The 21748-nt window shown below is 37.3% G+C and overlaps 1 protein-coding gene across 6 annotated transcripts in view; it reads left to right on the top strand.

The window, feature by feature from the left end:
• The window catches only part of WDR7 (WD repeat domain 7), a 354441-nt gene that overhangs the window by 25256 nt on the left and 307437 nt on the right, over positions 1-21748 (top strand). For 3 of the 6 annotated variants that reach the window (XM_082353717.1, XM_082353718.1, XM_082353720.1), the window contains 9 exons: positions 182-288; positions 1859-1937; positions 5417-5591; positions 12746-12822; positions 13672-13791; positions 17330-17475; positions 17831-17933; positions 20352-20493; positions 20733-20981. In XM_082353717.1, the coding sequence (XP_082209843.1) occupies positions 182-288; positions 1859-1937; positions 5417-5591; positions 12746-12822; positions 13672-13791; positions 17330-17475; positions 17831-17933; positions 20352-20493; positions 20733-20981 (1198 nt within the window). The remainder of the gene's footprint in view (positions 1-181; positions 289-1858; positions 1938-5416; positions 5592-12745; positions 12823-13671; positions 13792-17329; positions 17476-17830; positions 17934-20351; positions 20494-20732; positions 20982-21748) is intronic. The other 3 variants (XM_082353719.1, XM_082353721.1, XM_082353722.1) reach the window with 1 other exon arrangement.

Here is a 21748-nt window from a genome sequence, read left to right as displayed (position 1 = left end):
TGGGATGATTGTGCGCATTAAATTGGTGGGAGTCAGTGTTTTGCAGCTCTTAGTTTTTGGTGTTCTGAGCAGTTCTTCTCAAATCTGTATCTGTATATTGTACTGAATATTTAACAGGATTCCTAAAAACGATTACTTAAAAAAATTTGGTACTAACATCAACATATTTGTGTATTTCTAGGTTAATCCTCGAGCACTGTTGTTTGGTCACACAGCTTCAATCACCTGTTTATCTAAAGCTTGTGCTTCTAGTGACAAACAGTATATTGTGAGCGCATCCGAGAGTGGGTAAGTATTTTCTTATTCACTTTTCTCCTCATAAGTCTGTATTGCAAATAGTACCACTGTATTAGTAAGTAGGGAATTTTTTTTTTTTCTTTTGGCGTGTCTTTTAAATAAATGCCTCAGTTGTTTCAACATAAAGATATTTGAAATATGGTTTTCAAAATGAATTTTATCTTTATTAATGATTTTTATAATACTTTGTATTTTATTGTAATTTATGATTATGTTTTTGCCTTGTTTTTGAGAAACTCAGAATACCATAAAATTTAAAGAATGGTCATTAATCCCCAAGGCATTTTTACTGAGTTGGCCAACAACTCTGAGAGTTTTAAAAAACCTCAGTGATACTAGGCTAGCATAAATTTGGAAGATGAAGCCATGCAAAAGTTTAAACAGTTATATTGATGTACATTAATGCACTAATATGGCTACATGTATTCCTAAGGCTCAGAATAGAGCTTGCTTTTGGAGAGGTAGGTCATTGAACAGTATTTGTAGGGTCTAGAATGTGGGGAATTAAAAGAAAAAACTTTTAGAGTGTTTAGAAAATTGTTTATTTACACAATATGTTATTGAAGGGAGTTGGGGAACTGGAAGAGAATTATTTAAGAACTTGTCCCTTCCACTCCTCATAATTTATGAATTTAAAAAGAACCTTGTGTAACTGAAAGGCAGCAGCAGGTGAAAATATAGTACCTTTTGGCCAATTAAAGGATAATTCATATTAGAGTGAATATTCTAAATAGATCGGGTGAATTTCCTTTGAAAAATTTATACCATATGAGGTATAGGAAAAGACATCTTAAAGAATACCCTAATATCAGGATCATTACATTTTACTAATGTTGTCTTCTGTTAAATAAATCTTAAGTTTATTTCTTTAAAATACAAGGCATATTGACATTTCTAATTTCGAATGTTGTATCTTTAGTGTGAGATAAAGCTTTTTTCTTTTGGTATGCATGCAATAAAACTTCTGCAATAAATATGGAATCAAAACTGGAATATTATATTTAATTTGCAAAGATTTGGAATTCAGTTGACCTTAAGTTTTGCTTTTTGCAGTGCTAAGTTTTCTAGACTGGTTGATAACTGATGGAAAATTGCAGTGGTTTAAATTAAAAGTTTATTTCTAGTTTTTGTCACTTGCCCTTCATATATCACTTAGGGCTGTGCTCTGCTTCATAATTCTCCTTACTTTGAGGCTGAGGGTGAAGGAGCAGCCGCTATCTGGAATAGAGGCAGAGGAGGAGAGTCCTGGAGGGTCTCATATCCGTTCTGGCCAGAACTACTCACAAGACTCCACCAACTAAAAGGGAGCCAGGAGGTGCAGTCCTCCCAGGTGCCCAGAAAGAATGTGGATCAAGGTGGGGGTGGTTAGGTTGGAGGGGAGTTTAGGATGGTGGGTGGGAGGAGCAGAATTTTTGATGAACAGCAATAATGACTATATACTATCAATACTTTTTCGGAAATATGTCAGTTTCAACGGAAGATTAATTTTAAACCACTGTGACAAAGTTGAACAGCGCTTTCAAAACTCAGATTTAAAGTCAGCTGTTATCTTATTTTACAGAGAGATGTGCCTCTGGGACGTGAATGATGGCAGATGTATTGAATTTACAAAATTAGCTTGCACACATACTGGCATACAGGTTAGTATCAATTTCTGTAACTGGCCAAGTCAGCACAATGTATTATAGGTGTACAATTGAAAAAATGTTTTTTAAACATTGAGTCTATATTTTTATATGAGAAGTGGGTGGGGATGGGTAATAGGACAGGAAGACTAGAATTAGAGTAGTAAAAGTGTTTTTCATAAGACAGTGTAGTGGGGGAGGAAAACAAAGAAGAGGAGACTAATGTGGAAAGACGTAAGGTAAGCCGTTGTCACCGCCGCTTCTGCTCTCTGACTATCCCAGTTACCCAGCTGAGAGCCCCTTTACTGGTTGGGTAAGTGTTCTAGATCCTAAATAATGGAATTCTCTCTTGCTAAAGCCTTTGTGATCCCACTCATGATTGACACAATCCACTTTGGGGATGATGCCCTTTTCCTTGCTTGTGCAGTTGGTTCTTGAGTTCGTGTTTTGACTTCACAACTCTGTAAAAGAAAGGACCATTTCATATGCCTGGCTTACGCAGGAATTTGCACAGGAATTTATAGCTTCTCACTTACATTCCTGGTATTCTTCCTTGTTCTTTCATAATTGTCAAATTCTTTGTGCTTCAGATTACTCATCATTTGCTGTGTTGAGTGTTGGGAAATTACAATGTATATAGAAAATGTGATTTATGTTCTCAGTGGGGAAGAAGAGGGAAGAGAAGAGAAGAGAACTCACATTTATAGCAAATATTATATAGGCGTTTCTTGTATGTTTTCTCATTTAGTCCTCCCCACATCCTGACAAATTAGGTAGGAGTATATCCTTTTATGTATAAGGAAGCTGATAGCCGGAGTGATTAAATGACTTGCCCCAGTCTCACAGTGAGTCATTCCTGGCACTAGGATCCCAAATCAGCTTTATCTGACTCTAGGGACTGTGTTCTTTCTGTTATGTCATCCTGCCTCCCTTAAAACAAACAAGTAAAATCATTTGTTGAGAAAGAAAACCTTCTGTGCTAACACAAATTAGAAAAGCAAAGGAAAATTTTCACAGATGGTTAGTGTGATATAAATCTTTAGTGACTACATATTGCCCTGGCAAAGTCCTTTCAAAAATTGCTTCTTCAATGCTGTTACGGCATATACTTTTTATTTAAAGGGCCTGTATTATTTATTTTTTATCATATGAAGAATCATCAAGATTTGTAAAGAGAAAAGGGATAATAAAATCATTTAGATTCATTGACTTTATAGATAATTTAATTGGAAAATTATATATAAGTATCAAACTCATTGGATATAAATATTTTAACTGTTGTATAATTTTATGATTTAAAAACTTGGTTTATATTTTAGGCAAAATTATCTTTATTCAATATATTTTCAGTGCCTACTATTTATCAGATCCTGTATTAGGCCTTCTGTATTTAGATTGGCAGCCATCTCTAAGTAGAAGATGCTTTTTGGCATTTACTAGTGTGTGTGACAGTTTGTTTCCTGCGTGATCCTCACCCTCTCAGGTTCAGAAGCAGGTTTTTAAAAAAAATTTGTTTATTTATTTATTTTTGGCTGCGTTGGGTCTTCGCTGCTGCGCACGGGCTTTCTCTAGTTGCGGCGAGTCGGGGCTACTCTTCCTTGCGGTGTGCGGGCTTCTCATTACGGTGGCTTCTCTTGTTGCAGAACATGGGCTCTAGGCATGTGGGCTTCAGTAGTTGTGTCTCGTGGGCTCAGTAGTTGTGGCTCACGGGCTCTAGAGCGCAAGCTCAGTAGTTGTGGCGCACGGGCTTAGTTGCTCCGTGGCATGTGGGATCTTCCTGGACCAGGGCTTGAACCCGTGTTCCCTGCACTAGCAGGCAGATTCTTAACCACTGCGCCACCAGGGAAGTCCCCAGGTTGTTTTTATATATGTAGAAATGATGAACCTTGATGGCATTGGCACTTACTGAAATCACAAGGAAGTGCCAACTTATTAAATTATCACATGCGGGCATCCCTTTTTAATATTTGGAAAACCTATTTCTCCATTAGAGACACCTTTTTTGCCCATATCGAAGTGTCTTGGAAGCTAAATCAGCGTTCGGAAGATGGTTTGAGAATATAACTTTCAAGCAAAAGTGAGAGGCATTTAGTCAGGCAGATCTAATAAAATATCCCTGCCCTCAGGACAGAGCTCTTCTCTAGTGACTGCAGTGCACATGTCTTTCCTGGCTGGTGCTGAGTGAGCACTGACCAAGTTTGCTTACGTGCACCCATCCCTTTCTCCTTCACACATCCTCCCCTTCTGTGGGTCAGGGCTACCTATGGTCACATTATTATATGCATGCAAGTGCCTGGCAGTCCCTGGGAGCCCAGATCGTGTGTTATGGATCAACCTGAGATCTAGAGGTCCCCCATGATAGTCTACATTTTATTAGGCCCCTCTCTGGGGTTTAGTGGTGCTACCTCGCACTTAGTTAATGTCCTCCGTGCTCAGTGTTTATGTTTAAGAAGTTGTGCTCCTTGTGCAGGGGACCTCATAGTTGAGAAAAGATTGTCTTCCTTCACATGCAGCGTTGAGCTCTGAGCAGTGGATGGATGAGTGTGGGAGCAGACTGGACCTGGGTTTCTTACTTATCTCCCCAGCTGTGGAGCGGTTACAGCATTGCCCCTTGTGTGGTGTCTAGCTTGCCCTCACGTGATTTGTATAAAGTCCAATCCCTTGGAAAGTGGTAGTCTGGTTATTAGATGTCTTTACCTTCTAAAAATCCTCTAGGAGAATCATTCCACTAAGAGAGTCACTTTTTTTTTTTTTTTTTTTTTTTGAGGCTAAGGGAAGACAGAACCTTTGATAAGTTGTTGGTCTTAGAGTCATTCTTTCTCTGCTCTTTGCTTGATGGAAACTCATCTTACCCTTTTGAGTTATTCTTGGCATGAGTAACACCATTGTATTGGTTCTTCCTCTATTTTTCTTCCACAAAGTATAAATGTGCACTATGAGAATGGTTTATAATGGTTGTTTCACACTCTAATCTACAATAGCACACTTAGATTACTCAGAATTTACTTCTGATTATATTTGAACAGAATCATCCTTCTAAATTTTATTTGGTCATAACTAGTAATTATAAACCTATACTCACTGATTCTCATTCATCTCAAACTCATATTATTTTTGTGACCCACGTGAGCTACCCTTTTGCTTTGATTTGTGAAGCTGATTTTATTCAGGTGTTTTATTAATTCATTCAACAGCCCTGTTTTAGATGCTACAGGAGGACAAAAAAGAATTATCATGAATTCTCCTCCCAAATAGTTCAGAAAGGAAGATAAGATGTTAGGAAGAAAATAATTTTGTTAGATATTTTGAAATATTAATGTAACTTGTTGTCTGCACATGTGTAGACATGTGTATACATAGACGCATGTAATATGTACCATATAGTACATGTCTGGAAATATTACTGGAGAAATTGAGCATCATAATAAGCTTGGTGAATCCATGTGAATCAAGTATCTCAAGTAAAGAACATTTAAAAATCTTCTTCCTTTTAGTTCTACCAGTTCTCTGTTGGAAATCAGAGAGAAGGAAGGCTTCTGTGCCATGGCCATTATCCCGAAATCCTCGTGGTGGATGCCACCAGCCTTGAGGTGCTGTACTCCTTAGTATCAAAGATCTCTCCAGATTGGATTAGCTCCATGAGTATTATTCGATCCCACCGAACACAAGGTCAGTGTGCCCTTTAGGAATTTCTACACTATGACTTAATGGTTAGTTTACTGTAGATTTGTATGATGTGTCGCATATTAATATACTTTGTTATATTTTATTCTTAGGTTTAAGAAATAACTACTCTCATGATTTATGGTCTGTCTCTACCTTCATAAAGGAGTCTTTGATTGAATTAACATTTAAAGTGTTACATTATCTCCATTCCATGGAATAGATCACTAGTTTCTGGCTGTCTTAGAGTGTGTCAGTGATTTTCTGAAGTGGAAGAAGAATATCTTAACCCCTTGGAGGTATGGTGGGAGGAACTGTAGTTTATCTGTGTATTTCTTGGGCCCGGTTTTGTCACTTGCTGAAGAGGCATAGGAAGTGTTTCCATTTTTTTGTGGAGATGATGAAAAGGGAGGGGATTGTACACAATTAAATTTAATGAAAGTTCCTGGTAAGTGCTTGGTGTGTAGTTGATGCTCAGCAAATACAAGTATGTTTTCTTCATTTCCATTGAAACCTTTCAGTAACAATTGTGAGAACGAAAGTAAAATTGTTCAGGAAAAGAACAGTAATTAATACTGAACATGTATATTCCTATATGTCTCTTTTGGAGCATTTTTTTCCTCCCAAATGCCTCATAGTTGTGTGCTCTTCTGTAAAGGCTGACCTGTAATTAGCACCACTGCCACCGCCATGAGACTTCATTTACCGAGTGCTCACAGTATCGGGCGCATGCTGAGCATTTACATATGGTAACAGTTCTCACAGCACCCAGTGGGATAGGTACAGTTGTCTTAGGATGTGTGGATGCGGAGATGGGTGAAGTTTAGCACGGTGGAGTCTTTACTTAAGATCACAGAGCAAGTTTGTGGCTTACTGGTGCCCAGATGGACCCCAGAGCGGTTACTTTACCTCCATTGGTGAACTGCCTTCAGTTTCATGGGAGCTTTCCTTTATTACCTCTTATGGTTGGAAATCAGCACATAGCTTTTTATTCGACAGCCATTCAGCAGATATTTATTGAGTGCCTACCGTCTTTTAGGTACGAAGGATTGAACTACTGAAGGGACTCAAATTCTAGTAAGGGAGGATGATATATAAACAAATGGCAGTTCAGGGTGTGAAATGTGACGAGATAGAGAAATAGCACAGAGGCTAGAATTAGTGAAGGCAGTGAAGGGACTTTGAGGGCAAGTAGGAAGGCTGCCCAGATTAGATGAAGTCTCTAAAAATAGTTTGTACATAGGTACGAAAAGCGTTATCTAGGTGTGTGTGGGAAATATCCACATGTGAAATATACATGTACACACTGGTCTGAATAGGATAGAATGTAACTTTAATGGAAAATTTTGTGCTGTGCATGCATTTCTAAGTGTTGTCAGTTTATAAAGTTGCTAACATACACAATTTTTACTCTGTTTTACCCTATACTAGTGTGTAGATATTTGAGAATTTTAGATATATTGGTATGTTGCACTTCTACAGTAATTGACAGACTTGTGAGTAGTTGTTCTAGCTTCTTCGTACAGAGATGGTGGAATTGTAATCAGTGCATTTCAGTGCTTTACCTTGCCTCTGGAGCCAGGCAGTACAAATAAAGTTTATACTGAAATGTAGCAAACACTGTTTTAAATAACAGTAATAACTAATGTTTATTGATGTGTTGAGGGCTATACCTGTGGTGTGTCTTAATTCTCATAACAGACCATTAAGGTAGGTACTGTCGTTACTTTATTCATTTACATTTGCTTACAGATAAGCAAATTGAATTTAGGATAGGTTAGTTAAGTTATGCACAGTTCACTGGTTAATTAGTGAAGAAAATGCGATTTTAACGCATACTCCCTCACTCTGGAGCCTGCAGTAGACTGCTACCTAACGCCCCCTCCTCTCAGAGTTCCCGGATATTACTGTGGTGCTGTGACTGCTCCCTCACCCGAAGCTGATGAATTCAGGTTTTATTATGTCTTTCTCCTGATCATGGCCTGTGGAGGGTGTGGTGTGCAATAAAATGGCGGGCAGGGGAGGTGGGAAAAGGGGAAATGTGTGCCCTGAAGAAAGAAAGTGACTGTGCTCCTCCATGACGAATTACTAAAAGTGAACTTTGAAGAATAAAAGTTGTGTGTTTGATTTTTACTTTTTTAAATTCTTAAAAACTTTTTTTTTAAAAAAGTTATTTCATAGCATAGTAATCAAGAATATTTGAAATTATTAAAACTTGTAAGTTAGAAATAAATCAAGCAGCTAAAAAAACCTTTTCCTTGAACTCCAAATTTTAGATCATCTTCATTAACCTGTTTTGAAATCTGTTTTCTGTTATTTCGTAAAATACAGAATTAGGTTTTCATGCTAATTGTAAAACATGCTATTATTTAATTTCATTAAAGCAAACCACATAAGGGAATCCCCATGAGGTTAACAGCTGATCTTTCAGCAGAAACTCTGCAAGCCAGAAGGGAGTGGCAGGACACATTTAAAGTGATGAAGGAGAAGAAACTACAGCCAGGATTACTCTACCCAGCAAGGATCTCATTCAGATTTGACGGAGAAATTAAAACCTTTACAGACAAGCAAAAACTAAGAGAATTCAGCACCACCAAACCAGCTTTACAACAAATGCTAAAGGAACTTCTCTAGGCAGGAAACACAAGAGAAGGAAAAGACCTACAATAATAAACCCAAAACAATTAAGAAAATGGTAATAGGAACATACATATCGATAATTACCTTAAATGTAAATGGATTAAGTGCTGCAACCAAAAGACATAGATTAGCTGAATGGATACAAAAACAAGACCTGTATATATGCTGTCTACAAGGGACCCACTTCAGACCTAGGGACACATACAGACTGAAAGTGAGGGGATGGAAAAAGATATTCCATGCAAAAGGAAATCAAAAGAAAGCTGGAGTAGCAATTCCCATATCAGACAAAATAGACTTTAAAACAAAGACTATTACAAGAGACAAAGGGCACTGCATAATGATCAAGGGATCCATCCAAGAAGAAGATATAACAATTGTAAATATTTATGCACCCAACATAGGAGCACCTCAATACATAAGGCAGATACTAACAGCCATAAAAGGGGAAATCGACAGTAACACAATCATAGTAGGGGACTTTAACACCCCACTTTCACCAATGGACAGATCATCCAAAATGAAAATAAATAAGGAAACATAAGCTTTAAATGATACATTAAACAACATGGACTTAATTGATATTTATAGGACATTCCATCCAAAAACAACAGAATACATATTCTTCTCAAGTGCTCATGGAACATTCTCCAGGATAGATCATATCTTGGGTCACAAATCAAGCCTTGGTAAATTTAAGAAAATTGAGATCATATCAAGTATCTTTTCTGACCACAACGCTATGAGACTAGATATCAATTACAGGAAAAAATCTGTAAGAAATACAAACACATGGAAGCTAAACAATACACTGCTTAATAACCAAGAGATCACTGAAGAAATCAAAGAGGAAATAAAAAAATACCTACAAACAAATGACAATGAAAACACAATGACCCAAAACCTATGGGCTGCAGCAAAAGCAGTTCTAAGAGGGAAGTTTATAGCAATACAATCCTACCTTAAGAAACAAGAAACATCTCAAATAAACAATCTAACCTTACACCAAAAGCAATTAGAGAAAGAAGAACAAAATACCCCAAAGTTAGCAGAAGGAAAGAAATCATAAAGATCAGATCAGAAATAAATGAAAAAGAAATGAAGGAAACGATAGCAAAGATCAATAAAACTAAAAGCTGGTTCTTTGAGAAGATAAACAAAATTGATAAACCATTAGCCAGACTCATCAAGAAAAAAAGGGAGAAGACTCAAATCAATAGAATTAGAAATGAAAAAGGAGAGGTAACAACTGACCCTGCAGAAATACAAAGGATCATGAGAGATTACTATATGCAGCTATATGCCAATAAAATGGAAAACCTGGAAGAAATGGACAAATTCTTAGAAATGCACAACCTTCCAAGACTGAACCAGGAAGAAATAGAAAATATGAACAGACCAATCACAAGCACTGAAATTGAAACTGATTAAAAATCTTCCAACAAACAAAAGCCCAGGACCAGATGGCTGCACAGGCAAATTCTTTCAAACATTTAGAGAAGAGCAAACACCTATCCTTCTCAAACTCTTCCAAAATATAGCAGAGGGAGGAACACTCCCCAACTCATTCTACGAGGCCACCATCACTCTGATACCAAAACCAGACAAAGATGTCACAAGGAAAGAAAACTACAGGCCAATATCACTGATGAACATAGATGCAAAAATCCTCAACAAAATACTAGCAAACAGAATCCAACAGCACATTAAAAGGATCATACACTATGATCAAGTGGGGTTTATCCCAGGAATGCAAGGCTTCTTCAATATACGCAAATCAATCATTGTGATAAACCATATTAACAAATTGAAGGAGAAAAACCATATGATCATCTCAATAGATGCAGAGAAAGCTTTTGACAAAATTCAACACCCATTTATGATAAAAACCCTCCAGAAAATAGGCATAGAGGGAACTTTCCTCAACATAATAAAGGCCATATATGACAAACCCACAGCCAACATCGTCCTCAATGGTGAAAAACTGAAACCTTTTCCACTAATATCAGGAACAAGACAAGGTTGCCCACTCTCACCACTATTATTCAACATAGTTTTGGAAGTTTTAGCCACAGCACTCAGAGAAGAAAAAGAAATAAAAGGAATCCAAATTGGAAAAGAAGAAGTAAAGCTGTCACTGTTTGCAGATGACATTATACTATACATAGAGAATCCTAAAGATGCTATCAGAAAACTACTAGAGCTAATCAATGAATTTGGTAAAGTAGCAGGATACAAAATTAATGCACAGAAATCTCTTGCATTCCTATACATTAATGATGAAAAATCTGAAAGTGAAATTAAGAAAACACTCCCATTTACCATTGCAACAAAAAGAATAAAATATCTAGGAATAAACCTACCTAAGGAGACAAAAGACCTGTATGCAGAAAATTATAAGACACTGATGAAAGAAATTAAAGATGATACAAATAGATGGAGAGATATACCATGTTCTTGGATTGGCAGAATCAACATTGTGAAAATGACTCTACTACCCAAAGCAATCTACAGATTCAATGCAATCCCTATCAGACTACCACTGGGATTTTTCACAGAACTACAAGAAAAAATTTCTCAATTTGTATGGAAACAAAAAAGACCCCGAATAGCCAAGGCAATCTTGAGAAAGAAAAATGGAGCTGGAGGAATCAGGCTCCCTGACTTCAGACTATACTACAAAGCTACAGTAATCAAGACAGTATGGTACTGGCACAGAAACAGAAATATAGATCAATGGAACAAGATAGAAAGCCCAGAGATAAACCCACGCACATATGGTCACCTTATCTTTGATAAAGGAGGCAAGAATATACAGTGGAGAAAAGACAGCCTCTTCAATAAGTGGTGCTGGGAAAACTGGACAGCTACATGTAAAAGAATGAAATTAGAACACTCCCTAACACCATACACAAAAATAAACTCAAAATGGATTAAAGACCTAAATGTAAGGCCAGACACCATGAAACTCTTAGAGGAAAGCATAGGCAGAACACTGTGTTACATAAATCACAGCAAATCCTTTTTGACCCACCTCCTAGAGAAATGGAAATAAAAGCAAAAATAAACGAATGGGACCTAAGAAACTTTAAATCTTTTGCACAGCAAAGGAAACCATAAACAAGACGAAAAGACAACCCTCAGAATGGGAGAAAATATTCGCAAATGAAGCAACGGACAAAGGATTAATCTCCAAAACATACAAGCAACTCATGCAGCTCAATATCAAAAAAACAAACAACCCAATCCAAAAATGGGCAGAAGACCTAAATAGGCATTTCTCCAAAGAAGATACACAGATTGCCAAAAAACACATGAAAGAATGCTCAACATCATTAATCATTAGAGAAATGCAAATCAAAACTACAATGACGGGCTTCCCTGGTGGCGCAGTGGTTGAGAATCTGCCTGCCAATGCATTGGACATGGGTTCGAGCCCTGGGCTGGGAAGATCCCACATGCCACGGAGCAACTAGGACCGTGAGCCACAATTACTGAGCCTGCGCGTCTGGAGCCTGTGCTCCGGAACGAGAGAGGCCGCGATAGCGAGAGGCCCACGCACCGCGATGAAGAGTGGCCCCCACTTGCCACAACTAGAGAAAGCCCTCTCACAGAAATGAAGACCCAACACAGCCATAAATAAATAAATAAATAAATAAATAAACCAAAAATCTACAATGAGATATCATCTCACACCAGTCAGAATGGCCATCATCAAAAAATGTACAAACAATAAATGCTGGAGAGGGTGGAGAAAAGGGAACCCTCTTGCACTGTTGATGGGAATGTAAATTGATACAGCCACTGTATCAATCACTGAACAATCACTGTATTACCGTATGATCCAGCAATCCCACTACTGGGCATATACCCTGAGAAAACCATAATTCAAAAAGAGTCGTGTACCACAATGTTCATTGCAGCTCTATTTACAATAGCCAGGACATGGAAGCCACCTAGGTGTCCATTGACGGATGAATGGATAAAGAAGATTTGGCACATATATACAATGGAATATTATTCAGCCATAAAAAGAAATGAAATTGAGTTTTTTGTAGTGAGGTGGATGGACCTAGAGTCTGTCATACAGAGTGAAGTTAAGTCAGAAAGAGAAAAACAAATACCGTATGCTAACACACATATATGGAATCTAAAAAAAAAAAAAAAAAATGGTCCTGAAGAAACTAGGGGCAGGACAGGAATAAAGATGCAGATGAAGAGAATGGACTTGAGGACACAGGGAGGGGGAAGGGTAAGCTGGGACCAAGTGAGAGAGTGGCATGGACATATATACACTACCAAACGTAAAATAGATAGCTAGTGGGAAGCAGCTGCATATCACAGGGAGATCAGCTCGGTGGTTTGTGACCACCTAGAGGGGTGGGATACGGAGGGTGGGAGGGAGGGTGATGCAAAAAAAAAAAGCAAACCATGGTCCATGTCACTGTTGTAACCATATTATTGTTTAGAAAGAAAGCATGTTGTGCTTGTAACTGGCTTCTTCTTCCTTCTCGGTGTAGAGGACACCGTGGTGGCGCTCTCAGTGACGGGCATCTTGAAGGTGTGGATTGTTACCTCGGAAATAAGTGGCCTGCAGGTGAGACAAATGAGGCTGGAAGTGAGTTCTCTGTTTCTGTTCTTATGGAGTCTTACATTTTAGTCATGATAGGCCCCTTCTCTTTTTTACTTAAAGAGGAAGGAAAAAGCTATTCTTTTCAATAGTCTTATTGACATAGTATGGAAGAGTCCCCAAGTATGCTCTCTCTGTACGTGAATTATTTTTTTCCCCTTTTGAGGGTAGATATCTGCCTTATCAAGGGAGCAAAGCAGAGAAACATACTGTACAGGATCTGAAGTAGAGAAACACAGAAGAGGATTTTCCTCAACTGCTTCTGTTTAAATTTGAAGCTAAAAGGTAGTTTGCTTGAGGGGAAAAAAAAAAGCAAACCACCACAAAGAGGATACAAAGCAAGTTTTAGTCCTCTGAGTTCTTTGGACTTGAATTCCTTGTTACTTCTTATCAATAAGAAAGCAGATCAATTTTCTGGCAGTATAGATACTAATCTCTTCAGTTAGGGAATTTTTAGACATTGAATCTGGGAGAAAGTGCAGGAATTGATGAGGTTTTTTTTTTTAACCTACAAGCACATGTAACTATAAAAATTAGGAATGACTCAAATTTTTATCGTCTGTCATTGCCAGTGATGACACTCTGACTCTCATTAGTATTTTAATCTTAAGTAGTTTTGTAGCAGAGATGTTGTACCCAGATGATTTTAGAGTATATCTTTGCTGCTTTTTACTACCTTGGTTCTCACGTGAGGGGCTAAATTGATGAACATATCAAGAGATGCCTTTATTTCATTTTGTTTTCTTTATCATTGTGTGATAATTTTAACTGACGACCCAGCCAATCCTAAAGTTTTACAGATCTTTCTCTTTTCAGGATACTGAGCCAATATTTGAAGAGGAATCCAAACCAATTTATTGTCAGAATTGCCAAAGCATCTCTTTTTGTGCATTCACACAGAGGTCGCTTCTGGTTGTGTGCTCCAAGTATTGGAGGGTAAGATAACTACATAAGTAAGAAATTGTATTTTTGCCCTTCATGATATTGGTTTATCAGAGTTCCAAAGATAATTGTAAGGCGGAGCTTGGTGTTAGAATATTTGAAACATTTGGTCTGATTTTGATATCATGTTTTGAGGTATGGAATTTGGCTGTATATAGTTGTCTTTTTTGTTTTGGTTCATAGAATGATTCAGTTAATGGTTGTTAGTTCTATTGATCTGAATTTCTGCCTTTTGCTACCATATTTTTCATTGTCTTGTCAGTACAGCGTGGGCAATGGTGGTGAGTTTTCTGCAAGTTGGCTGTATCTTTGTAGGTTGTTATTGTCCCAACTGCCATTCTTTTCTGACATTTTGGAGTTGGCAAGGTCTTCTTCTGTCACCAAAGAGCTAATGATGGAAGGTATATATTACTTCCACATTGCCAGACTTTAATATTTCCATAACAGAAAAAGAGCCATCAAGTTTTGATCACTGGCTCTGATATGCCTAGCATATTTTTCAAAGCTTTCCATGTATTATTTGGAAATAACTCTCCGAGGGGTGGTATGTTAGTTATCTAATCCTGTGTAACAAATTACTTCAAAAGTTAGTCACTTAAAACAACAAATATGAATCATCTGTTTTTGGTCAGGAATTTGGGTTTCTGTGGGTCAGGAATCTGGGCATGGCTTGGCTGGGTACCTCTGGCCCAGGGTCTCTCACAGACTGTGATGAAGGTTTCGACTGGGATGACTACCTCATCCCAAGGCTCACCTACGAGAGGGTCTGCTTCCAAACTTACTCACCAGGTGGTTGACAGGCCTCAGGTCCTACTGACTGTTGGCTGGAGACCTTAGTTCTTTGCCATGTGGGCCTCTCCATTAGGACAGCTCACAACACAGGAGCTGTCCTTCCTCAGAATAAGTGAGCAAGAGGGACTTCCCTGGTGGTCCAGTGGTTAAGACTTCATGCTCCTAATTCAGGGGCACAGGTTCAATCCGTGGTTGGGGAACTAAGATGCCACACATGCTGCACAACGTGGCAAAACAAAACAAAAAAGTGAGCAAGAGAAGGTATAGCCAAGACCCAAGACCCACCTAATCTTAGAGCTGAGATCCCATTACCTCTGCCACATTCAGTTCTCTAATAACAGTCACAAAATGCCGCCTATACTCAAGGGAGAGGATTATGTGAGGTTCCTAATACTACCTGGAGTCAGTGATTGATGGGGCCATTTTAGAGGCCACCTGCCACAGCAGGAATTGTGGCTTTGCCCATTTCGCAGATGAGGCAACTGAGGCGTAGGGGGGATAAATAACTTGGCTAAGATTATACGAGTGGTGGTGGTTGTACAAGTGACTAAGGTTATACAACTCAGGCAGCTGGACTGCAGCAGCTGCTCTCATTACTACTGTGCTATCCTGTCTCAGAGTGGACAGCCTTACCATAAGACTGTTGTTTGGGAATAAGATTAGAGAAGAAAAGCTAGCAGCTGCTTTGTTGTAGTAGGCCATATGGGATCCTTCCTTTGTCTTAAAACTTAAAACACATCCAAATAGAAGTAAAACAAAGTGCAAGAGGATGCAGTGAAAAATATACACCCTTTTCCCCTGGGGTACTTCCCTTCCCCTCCCCAGAGGCAGTAGCTAATACCAGTTTCTTGTGTGCCCGTTGTAAGCATTTTAAAATCATGTGAGATCAGCCTTCTCTTAAGTGCACACACAAGAGTGAAAAGACTAGATCAATGGTACAGGATAGAATGCCCAGAGATAAACCCACGCACATATGGGTACCTAATTTACGACAAAGGAGGCAAGAACATACAATGGAGAAAAGACAGTCGCTTCAATAAGTGGTGCTGGGAAAACTGGACAACTACATGTAAAAGAATGAAATTAGAACACTACCTAACACCATACGCAAAAATAAACTCCAAATGGATTAAAGACTTAAATTAAATGTAAGACCAGATACTATAAAACTTTTAGAGGGAAACATAGAAAAAACACTCTTTGACATAAACAACAGCAAGATCTTTTTTGACCCACATCTTAGAGTAACAGAAATAAAAACAAAAATAAACAAATGGGACTTAATTAAACTTAAAAGCTTTTGCACAGCAAAGGAAACCATAAACAAGACAAAAAGACAACCCTACAAATGGGAGAAATATTTGCAAATGAAACAACAGACAAAGGATTAATCTCTAAAATATACAAACAGCTCATGAAGCTCAATATCAAAAAAACAAATGATCCAGTTAAAAAATAGGCAGAAGACCTAAATAGACATTTCACCAAGGAAGACATACAAATGACCAAGAGGCACATGAAAAGATGCTCAACATCACTAATTATTAGAGAAATGCAAATCAGAACTATAATGAGGTATCGCCTCACACTGGTCAGGATGGCCATTATCAAAAAAGCTAGAAACAATAAATGCTGGAAAGGGTGTGTTGAAAAGGGAACCCTCCTACACTGTTGGTGGGAATGTAAATTGGTACAACCACTGTGGAAAATAGTATGGAGGTTCCTTAAGAAAACTAAAAATAGAACTACCATATGACCCAGCAACCCCACTGCTGGGCATATACCCTGAGAAAACCATAATTCAAAAAGAGACATGCACCACAATGTTCATTGCAGCTCTATTTACAATAGCCAGGACATGGAGCCAACCTAAATATCCATTGACAGATGAATGGATAAAGAAGATGTGGCACACATATACAATGGAATATTGCTCAGCCATAAGTAGAAACGAAATTGAGTTATTTGTAGTGAGGTGGATGGACCTAGAGTCTGTCATACAGAGTGAAGTAAGTCAGAAAGAGAAAAACAAATACCATATGCTAACGCATATATATGGAATCTAAAAAAAAAAAAGTGGTACTGATGAACCTAGTTGCAGGGCAGGAATAAAGAGATAGACATAGAGAATAGACTTGATGACATGGGGTGGGAGGGCAAAGCTGGGGCGAAGTGAGAGTAGCATCGACGTATATACACTACGGACTGTAAAATAGTTGGCTGGTGGGAAGCAGCAGCATAGCACAGGGAGGGAGGCTTAAGAGAGAGGGGATATGGGGACATGTGTATGCATATGGCTGGTTTGCTTTGTTGTGCAACAGAAACTAACACGGTATTGTGAAGCAATTATACTCCAGTAAAGATGTATTAAAAAAAAAAAAAGACAACCCACAGACTGAGAGAAGATAGCTATGGTGTACAATATGATGAGGGACTCGTCTATTATTGATAAAAAACAACTTCTACAGGTCAAGAAGAAAAACACCGACAACCCAATAGGAAAACGAACAAAAACATTTCACAAGAGAGGAAAGCCAGGTGGCCAGTAAATGTGTAGAAAGGTGTTCAGTTTCATTAATCATCAGGGAAACGCATACGAAAACAACATGTAGATGGTACTGCAACCCACCAGCATGACTTTCTCAGTCAGTTACTGCCAAAAAGAAGTTTTTATATGGTTAAATTGTCTTATTTTGTTTTATGGTTTTTAAAACGATTGTGAATCTCTTATTCCTCGTAGGTATTTGATGCTGGAGACTACTCCCTGTTGTGCTCGGGTCCAAGTGAAAATGGACAGACATGGACTGGAGGTGACTTTGTCTCGGCAGATAAAGTCATCATTTGGACTGAAAATGGGCAAAGTTATATTTACAAACTACCTGCCAGGTATTCAATAAATAATAAGTTAGGACTTTAATTGAAAGCAAAAGATTCCAAATTTGGGTTATAACCTGAAAGTATGAAAATGTAGAAAGTATAAATATTTAATTTAGGTAAAAAACTTGAGAACTTAAGTTAGATTTGTAATTGAGGTTTAACTTCTAAGCACAGAAATTAGGTGGAGTTTTTATTTGAAGTAGGGTATGTTAGTAACATTAATTATTAAATTTCATGCTTATATTAAATTAACTATAATTAAAACATCCATATTTTGTCCATTGTCAAAAAAGGTCATCATATGGTATGATAAAATATTTAATGTCAGTATTTTTACTGAATTTTGTACTTTTCTCATTTTCAGTTGCCTTCCAGCTAGTGATTCATTCCGCAGTGATGTGGGGAAAGCGGTTGAAAATTTAGTTCCTCCGGTACAACATAGCCTCTTGGATCGAACAGATAAAGAGGTAAAATTCTTCAGGTATCATTTATAATTGGTAGTTATGTTGAAAAATTTTTACAACCATATTTATTGGTGTCTTTGGTAGCTAAGCATTTGAAAGATTCAGTACAGTTCAAAGCTGTGTGTTAGATGCGGTAAAACATTTTGACCTCATCAGTTATTATAAGCACAATTTTCAGATTTGCTTATAATATGCCTATAATGTAGCATTCACTTTTCTCCAGGAATAAAAATGGTCTTATACTGATTACAAAGTGGCAATGACTTTTTGATAAAATTCATATTTTTTAAAAAAAATTAATTAATTAATTAATGTATTTTTGGCTGTGTTGGGTCTTCGTTTCTGTGCGAGGGCTTTCTCCACTTGCGGCGAGCGGGGGCCACTCTTCATCGCGGTGCGCGGGCCTCTCACTATCGCGGCCTCTCCCGTTGCGGAGCACAGGCTCCAGACGCGCAGGCTCAGTAGCTGTGGCTCACGGGCTTAGTTGCTCCGTGGCATGTGGCATCTTCCCAGACCAGGGCTCGAACCCGTGTCCCCTGCATTGGCAGGCAGACTCTCAACCACTGTGCCACCAGGGAAGCCCTAAAATTCATATTGATGGTAGAAATTGATTTTATATTCATGCAGTTATAAACATAGTGAGAGATGTAATTTTAGAAGGACAAAGATAATTATGTAATAATGCTGACTGATTATTATTTGAACAAGGTATTGCAGTATCTCCCCAAAATCATGTAGTGATTTAAATTATTAGGCATTAGAAATAAAGAAAAAAGACATTTTTTCCCTATAAAAACCCAATTTATTATGACTTCTAAAAACCTACTTAATATCAATTTAAAGTTGAAATGCACTTAGTACTGGGTTTTCAACTCTCTATTCTTTGAGCATTAAGAAAGAAGCTTTGGTTTTGGAAATAAAGTTTCCTTTACTTAAGTTCTAGGTTTCCACAGCTTTTTCATTCTGAACATTTTGTTCCATCTTTATGTGGAGGGATTGTGAGGGGAAGGGAATTAATTTTTACATGAATAATTTGAATATATAGAATTTATACATCCATGTACAATTAAGATCCTCTATGACCTGTCCTTTAGTTTCTTAACTTAAACTCCTGCTTACTGCTCTCCAAACTAGATAGTCACTTCTATTTAAATTAAGGGGTAATGACTTATATAAAAAACATACATGATGGGATTTCCCTGGTGGTCCAGTGGTTTGGGCTCAGCACTTTCACTGCTGGGGCCTGGGTTCAATCCCTGGTCAGGGACCTAAGATCCTGCAAGCTGCTAGCACGGCCAAAAAAAAAAACACCATGAAACAAAACAAATACATACCATGTTTCTTTATGTATCAGCTCCCCAATACATTTTAAATTAAAATATATGTACTGTGTGGTGTTAGATACACATTGAAATATGAAATACTGGTTATTACAGCTGTTGTAGCAACTTTTCCTAGTTAAGCATGTTGTTTATCAATTAAAACTTTTAGTAATTTTCAGGCTTTAAGTTAAATCAAGTAATTAACTATGCTTAATGCATATAATTTCTATAGGATAATGCATTTTAGGAAACAACTGATACCGAATACGGATTATTTGTTAACTATATGTTTAAACACTGAAGTCTAGTTTTTACTGCTTTTTAGGATGAGCTTCTATGCTTTAATACTCCAGTTTTAGTATATTAATAATCTAAACTTTAAGTTTAGGAGTCCACCACTATTTAGTATTTTCAAATAAGTGGTCTCACTGAAGGCACAGGATCTTAAGCAGAAAAATAATTTGTTTTAAAAATGAAAGTGTACACAACACCCTAATGAATGGTTTTTGTTCCTAGTAGTTTATAGCAAACATATCAGGCTAGGTTCAAGGGGATTATGTAAATGTGATCAAGTGTCATGCCATTAGTTGAAAAATATTCTCATAAAAAAAAAAAAGAGTCCTCTAGTTGTACAAGCTTGGTAGTTTAGTTTTGCATCTACTCTTGGAGACTAATCAGGGATGGGCAGAAAGCTCAGATTAGCCTGTTCTCCCCTTTTGACCTTTTAAGTGGAGAATTTTCTTTTTGGTAAAGAGGGGTATATCCTTGTATTATTTGCTTAATAGCAGACAAATAATTGCATTGTGGTTTTTATAAAGTGGAGAAAAAGAATACAAATATTAATTCTAGAGAAAGACTATATTTAGTTTTCATTTGTGTTCTATGTACTGGATTTGGGTATTAGTTGATATGTGTTTCAATGCTACAAAATTAATTAAAATATTATTGAATACTCATTCTATAAATGCACTTTTTTTTTTTTAACTCTGGTACCGAGGCAGAGTACTTAACATCCTAATCTGAAAAAATGTTAATGTGTGAAATATTTTGTTTAAAAAGATAGCTAAGGGTATTTGAACACATTTTTTTTTTTTTACAGTTGCTAATTTGTCCTCCTGTTACTCGGTTCTTCTATGGATGTAAGGAATACTTCCACAAACTATTGATTCAGGGTGATTCTTCTGGAAGATTGAATATTTGGAACATATCAGACACACCTGATAAACAGGAAGGTACAGGAGGTACTAGTAAATCACTTGCAGTAATTTCTCAATTTTTTAAATTTAACAACCTAAATACCAGCTACTGTATAGCAAATTCATAATGTACATATGTCATTTTCTTCTTAGAATTATAGTTGATGACAGTTATTCTTTGGTATATTACTGAATCATCTGTAAGCACATTTATTTTTATATGTTTAATGTTTTTTCTAAAATGCTTAAATGTTTTTCTTTTATACCAAACAAAACCTCCACAGAGCTGGAAATGAGAACTTCTGTTAGTTTGCAAGAGGCATTTGATAAACTGAATCCTTGTCCTGCCGGAATTATAGATCAGCTGAGTGTCATTCCCAATAGTAATGAACCTCTTAAGGTGACCGCAAGTGTGTACATACCAGCCCACGGACGACTCGTTTGTGGCCGTGAAGATGGAAGCATCGTTATTGTACCTGCCACGCAGACAGCCATAGTGCAGCTGCTGCAAGGGGAGCACATGCTCCGCAGAGGTATCCTGAGGATCTACTAGTGTCTAAAGTGTTTTGAGAACTCTGTAACCATGAACTTGACAATGTCTACACTCTTTGTTTTTAACAAATACAATGAATCTGTGTAGTTGTTAGTGTGCAGTGTAGTTGGTAGAATTTAATGTGCAGTTAATAAAATACACTCCAGTTGACCCTTGAACAACTCAGGGGGTTAGGGGCGCTGACCCTCTGCACAGTTGAAAATCTGCATATTACTTTACAGTTGGCCCTCTGTATCCTTGGATTCAATCAGCTGCCCCTGTGTAGTACTATAGTAAATATTTATTGAAAAAAATCTGCATATAAGTGGACCTGTGCAGTTCAAACCTCTGTGGTTCAAGGATCAACTGTACTTAGTGTCTATTATTGGAATAAACACCATGTAATGACTGTAAATAAAGAGGTATCTAATTTTATCTCTTTGATATGTGTTAATAATTCCATTTTTTATTGGGTACCTATATAGTGTGCTAGTAATTATCATATTATCAGTAATACTGGTAATCTTTTAGAACAATGCTGTCCAGTAGAACTACATATGTAACAATATAGGTGACTTTCTAATAGACACATTAAGAAAAGTAAAAATGAAGCAGGAGAAATTAATTTTAATAATATATTTTCTTTAACCTAGTACAGCAAAACTATTTTCATTTCAACTTGTAATCAATATAAAAATTACTAATGAGATATTTTACAGTTTTTGGGTGCTAAGTCTTTGAAATCTCATGTATATTTTACATTCATAG

The sequence above is a fragment of the Balaenoptera borealis genome (assembly GCF_965194805.1).
Source record: "Balaenoptera borealis genome assembly, chromosome: 14".
Classification (NCBI taxonomy): Eukaryota; Metazoa; Chordata; class Mammalia; order Artiodactyla; family Balaenopteridae; genus Balaenoptera; species Balaenoptera borealis.
The sequence above is the reverse complement of the archived record's forward strand: the minus strand, read 5'-3'. Positions and strand labels throughout refer to the sequence as shown.